The sequence below is a fragment of the Nestor notabilis genome, unplaced genomic scaffold, assembly GCF_000696875.1.
Source record: "Nestor notabilis isolate BGI_N333 unplaced genomic scaffold, ASM69687v1 scaffold26703, whole genome shotgun sequence".
Lineage (NCBI taxonomy): Eukaryota > Metazoa > Chordata > Aves > Psittaciformes > Psittacidae > Nestor > Nestor notabilis.
The window spans coordinates 1-5,808 of record NW_009921885.1 but is presented as its reverse complement, the minus strand read 5'-3'; the positions used below and the strand labels follow the sequence as shown (position 1 = coordinate 5,808).

The following is a 5,808-nucleotide window of genomic DNA, read 5'->3' as shown; positions in this document are numbered from 1 at the left end:
GGCGCAGCTCTCTGCATGAAGCCGTGGTGCTCCCACTCACCCGAGGCAAAGTCCAAGATCTCGGCTACACCACAGCGATCCACCGGGCGCTCTCCCCGCCCCGCAGGGCACCTCCACGTCTCTTCACCAGCTCTTCCCGCATCCTCTGCCCCAAGGGAGCAGGACCCCTTTGCTGGAGGACCTCGGCCGGGAGGTGAGGGCAGGGCACAGACCCACCCGAAGCTTTCATGTATCTGGAGAGAGGAGCCCCAGGCAGCCTCCCCCCAAACAAACACGGGCAGAGCTCAAAGCCTTTGAAGAACACCCCGACCTTTGCTATCTGCTGCAGATAGGGCTGCAGGAGGCTTGACTTCCAAACTCAGCACCCTTCTTCTCCCACCTCAAGAAACCTCCAAGGAAGAACCAACCACCCTTGTACGTTTTTATGTTTTATATGGTCAACATTTCTACAGAGACTCTCACATTAGAAAACATCTGCTCAGGTACAGCAGGAGCAGCGCAGGAGGAAGGGTCAGCGCCAGAGCAGGACTGGTAACACCACAGCCAGAAACAGGGGCACATGTGCCTTTAGCTGAGCTTTCAGAGCCTCTCTGGATGTTTCAGCCCCTTTTTTGCCCCCAAGCCTGCAGCAGAAGTAGGCTCTTCACTACTATTTCAACAGTCCTGAATTCAGGGAAGTGCTGCCCTGCTAAGAGAGAACCAAAGCCCAGGTTCCCCAGCACTGGCTTCCTGGTGCCTGGTACCATGTTGTCCCTGTTTTGAAACCAGTGCCCTCACCACCATCCCCAATGTGCTCATCTCACTGACAGAAAGCACGAACTTTCCTCCTGGTTGCAACTGGTACCATCACAAAGTAGGCCGCTTTGGGCCACACTATCCAAAGTCCTTTGCTCTTGTTTGAAACGTTACGTTGGCTGAAAAATCCAAACCAAAGCAGCAATGCAGAGTATGGTCAGCAGTAAAATAATAGTACAACAGGACAGAACACATTCACAAATGATGGGAGTCCTCCTCATCCATGTCGTTATCCCAGATCAGGCTGCCAGCTTCAACTGGCAGAGAGCAGAGGAAAAACCAGCACCACGGTACACACCAAACTCCTACTGGACAAGAGCTGCTTTTGCTCTCACTGTACAGATCAGAGCATGTGGGAATGGCCCCATTCTGGCCACAAAGAACATACATAAGGGGAAGCAGGTCATCTTCAGGCATGAGGTGATTCAGGGAATGGTTACTACACAGAGTAGCTCTGCAGCCTGTGAATGCGTGAAGCCATTTCAGCTGTAGCTCCAATTAAAAAGATCACTGCAGCCTCACAAGCCAGGCATTTGCTTCAGATATTCCAGTTCTGTGTAACTGCAAATTAATCCATGCCACTTTGTTCCCCCCCATAGGCTTCATGTACGTAGATGTCTTGAAGCTCCTCTGCTCAACGGAGAGAGGGTTCACTGAGCCAGGCCTCCCTTCTGACCGGTCCACAGCTCACGGAGCTCCACTTTGCAGCCCAGATCCCTCAGCGCCGCTTTGGCCACGTCATCGCAGTCCCTGTGTGTTGCACGAGCTTCTGTTATGAGGTTCTCAGCTCCCATCTCTAAGATGGGCTGAGAAAAGTCCCGGCTCCGGGAGACCAGGTTGCGGATCAGCATGCAAGCCTGTTTCTGAGGAGAGAGGGAAAAGACTGATATTAGCAGTAGGTTTTGTAAGGAAATATATATCTCTCTCTGGGTGGAGGCACACATAAAGCCAGAGCCGAACTTCACAGAATAGAATCATGGAATGCTTTGGGTTGGAAAGGACCTTAAAGCTCATGCAGTTCCAACCCCCTGCCACAGGCAGGGACACCTTGCACTAGGCCAGGATGCTCAAAGCCCCGTCCAACCTGGCCTTTAAAGTACCTATCCTCATCCTCCTCCTTCGAGGAGGAAGAGTGATGCCTGCAAGACAAGGGTGGCATTCCACAGTTGCTTGAACCTGAACTCAGGTAGATTTGAAACCCAAACTGCATTTTGCTCTGATCACATCAGGGTGACAGATGTGGGGAGCCCAGCATTTAGATGCTGCTTCCCATTACACTCAGAACCTTTTGGTATTTGTCAAGTAAAGGACAAAACCCTAAGGAAGCTGTGAACAGAGGCAACACCAATCCTGAGCAAACACCCAAGTGCTCTGAGGCACGTACCTGTACAGCCACCTCTCGGGGATGTGCCTTCATGGCTTGAAGGGCCGCCAGTGCCCCGCCACCCTCCATGATGACGGAACAGTTCTCGGGCTTGCGCAGAGCCAACATGCACAAGGCTGCACAACCCTGCTCACAGATCTGCAACACAGAGGGAAGGGACACTGCCTGGAAATGGTGCTTTAAGGAAGAGAAAGTGTTTGGAGCTTGTTTCCTTGTCTGGCAATTCTGTTGAAATGTATTTTTTCCACTGAAACACGCTGCTCCTCTGGCACATAAACCAAGTTTGACACTTGGCATAAAACACTGTATCCAGTATCTGATTCAGGAACAAGAAAAAATCCCTCATGCAGTGAAGTGGATATACCTTTACATTTACCCAAATATCTGCCAAAGCATGCCCTTACCCACTCGACAACAACTGGATGTTAAAGTTTTCACACATTGCTTAGTTACAGTCATTTAACAACTGCACACACAAAGCAGCGCCCTCAGTACAAGCTGTCACAAGTCAGAGCAACGCTGTGGCTTGCTGCTCTCCATGGGGCAAGTTACCTTGTTCCATTACACAGCCCAAACCCCACCTCCATTCCCAGCCCTGGCGGGACTTCATCAGCCACATCTCTGTGTACCTGGGGGTTGGCGAGGTGATGGCTTATGGCGAGGACAATGAGGTCTGTGGCCCCAGCACTCACAATGGCATCTTTCACGTCGTCGTTCCCTGCGACAGCCCGGATGGCGCTGAGCACCTGCTTCACCACGTCCTGTGTCCAGCCACACAAACAGGTTAGAAAGCTGCAGAGAGCATTCTGGCGCCTTCTGACAGCCAACCAGAGCATCCCCAACAACTGGATTCACACAGTTGTAATTCTCAGCTACAAAGAGCAACACTACTCTCAGTCACACCTTCTTGCTAGTCAGAGTAACAATAGAACTGGATGATCTCTAAGGTCCCTTCCAACCCAAACCATTCCACAATCCTGTAAGGCTGTAAATTGGGATCAATAGCTGGGTTTCAACCCTGACCACACCCAAAATAATGTATAGTCTAGCCAGGACTCCAAACTGAAAAGCATGTCCTGCTGCATTACCTCCACTCCCAAGTACACTTTCTGTTACTCACCGGATGGTCAATGCAGTCAGCCAGGAGAGACACCATAAAATTTAAGCCTCCAAGATCTACAATTTCTTGACAGAATTCATTCCTGACAGAGAGGCGAGAGAGGGTGGCACACAGCTCACTGAGAACACTGGAGTTATCTGTGAAGGCTGTAGGGGAGAGACCATGAACTGTGAGGGAGAAGGGGTGCTGCAGGATCAAGGTGTTTCACTTTGCTTATTACAATTAGAAAAAAAGAAGCCTGAAAAAGTGTATTTCACCTCATATATTGAACCAGCACAGATGACATCCTGGTCGCTCTGCATCTAGACTATGAGAGTATCTTTTCTTGGCCAGAATGCAGCACCCTGGCAGGGATAAATGTGCCTGTAAACCTACACTGGGCTGTAAAATACCTCGTAGATAAGACTGACAAATAGCTCCACTACCTGCCACCTTAGTGCCTCTGGAGCACTCATATTATTTTTCTCCCAGGGCACATTTCATCAAAAGAATTAAACATCACTTGAGTGGCCAATTTCTGAATCATCTCTGGGGAGCTCCAAGTTACGCCAAAGCACTGCTTTGAGATAAGAAAACCCAGATGATTCAAAACGAGGATATACATGAGGTGAATTTTACCTTTTGCAGCTTCAATGAGGACTCTTAACCCATCGTTTTCCAACACAATCATTTTGGCATGATCATGAGCGTGGCCAAAGGGCACCCGGATGTCGTCATCAAACGTCATGATCCTGAGGGCGGAGGCGGCCGCGCGGACCACGTCGGCGCTGTGTCTGTGCTGGACTATGGCTCCGGTCAGGAGAGGCAGAATCCCACCTTTCACAAAGTCCTGACGGTTCTGCTCGTGCTTCAGACAGGCGTGGCGAACACATCGGACCCCAGCCAGCACCATGTCTGCATCCTCCCTGTACTCCTGCAGAGTCTGGAGCAGCAGGTCCTGGCCAGTGGAGTCAAGCAGGTCTGGCTGCCCATCCAAGAGGGCAGACAGGGAATAAAAGGCTTCCAGCATTAGATTTCTGTCTCCTGAAGCCACCTGGCAGGCAGAGAACACCACAGGATAGGCTCCATTCTGCCCAGCCAGGCACCGGAACGCCAGCTGCTCTTTGCACTGGGCAGTGAAGACCACGAGCTGCTTGGCCACCTCAGCAAGGTCAGAGTCAGCCACAGCTTTCCCAAGGGCATCTAAAGTCTAAAGAAGAGAACAAGAGTTAATTTTGGACCTGGACTGGGAAGGAATGAGAGCAGTTCTTTTGAGACAGGCACATTTGGCTATTTACAGTCATAGTCTACCTTTACATTTAAAATTACTTTGACACGTCTGGAAGAGCAGCATGTTGTGCTCACGCACAGAACCCTTGGAGGAACAGAGGAACAGCAGCATCTCTGTACTTCTGCCATCACAGTGGACCAGTCTGACCAGTAGTGGGTGAACTACCAGTGGTGTGCACCAGTATTTTTATACTCTTGCTGGTAAGGGTCCCTTCCAACCCAAACCATTCCATGATTCTAGGAACGTTTTGTATTATTCCTAGCCTGCACAACAGATGGGATAAACTGCTTGTTGAAGAGCTCACAGAGAAATGAGACAGAGGCAGAAGCACAAAGTATGTCTCATTATTCTTAACCTATTGCTTAAACTCATATAACCCTGATCCTTAGAAGACAACATGAATTTGTGCTCCTACCAGCAAAATCTCATGCTTTTGCTTCTGCCCATTTTCAGAGGCTGGTGGCCGCACAGCTTTCACTATATTGCTTAGGTCAACACCTGAAAGGAAAAACAAACCCAAGAGTCCTGTTAGTGGCAGCAGCTCGGGTAAAACTTGTCAAGGTAACCATAGTGAACAAAGATGAACTGATTGTAGTGTGGATCAATGCACGAAGATGCTGAAATGATGCCAACGTTCAGTTTAACTATAACGGTAAGATACATCCTGGAACAAAGTGTCAACTCTAATGGCTAAACGTTAACTGGGAAAGAAGGAAAAAACTACCCATTGACCAAACTGCAGTTTCACTCAGAGCAGTTTTTCAGTCATAATTACTCCATGAAACCAGGTTAGTATTAACTGTGTCAATGTTCCACTTCACAAAGGCTCTTTTCAGTACTGGAGGATGGATCTTTGCATGCAGGTTCTCTTAAAGTTTAAGATAGGTAAAACCTCAGTCTGTAATAATCTGAGCTGCAAAAGCAGATGAGTTTACAATACCTTGGGACTCAAACTGCTGCACAGCTTCCCTCACAGCCTCTTCTGGGTCCATCTCAAACTCTGTCATGTTTTCTTGCACTGCATCATCAAACGTTTCCTGTGTGATCTGTTTTGACCCCATTTTACTCGACCAGGATGAACCACCTCCTTGTCCTGTCAGTAAGATAGTCCACAACTAGTTTTGGTACAAAACCTCCTCATGTTAATCAGAAACAAAGGAAGCCACTTGCTGTTTTTCAAAACAAAAGCACAGAACTCAAACCCAAAAATCTATGGATGATGGTTTGTTTGTTTTAATG

General features: G+C 48.9%; 1 protein-coding gene across 2 annotated transcripts; it reads right to left on the bottom strand.

Annotated features, from left to right (window-relative positions):
* Positions 1 to 1,164: 1,164 nt before the first annotated feature.
* On the bottom strand, positions 1,165 to 5,630 carry ARMC6 (armadillo repeat containing 6). Of its 2 annotated transcripts, none has more exons than XM_010011346.1 (7): positions 5,510 to 5,630; positions 4,985 to 5,067; positions 3,918 to 4,488; positions 3,287 to 3,445; positions 2,809 to 2,951; positions 2,180 to 2,317; positions 1,165 to 1,658 (listed from the first exon to the last, which is right to left on the bottom strand). In XM_010011346.1, exons 1-7 carry the CDS (start codon positions 5,628 to 5,630, stop codon positions 1,446 to 1,448), a joined length of 1,428 nt encoding a protein of 475 aa, XP_010009648.1. In that variant the 3' UTR covers positions 1,165 to 1,445. The 2 variants fall into 2 exon arrangements, with proteins under 2 accessions (XP_010009648.1, XP_010009649.1); XM_010011347.1 differs by having other exon boundaries at positions 2,809 to 2,940; positions 3,300 to 3,445.
* Positions 5,631 to 5,808: the final 178 nt, after the last annotated feature.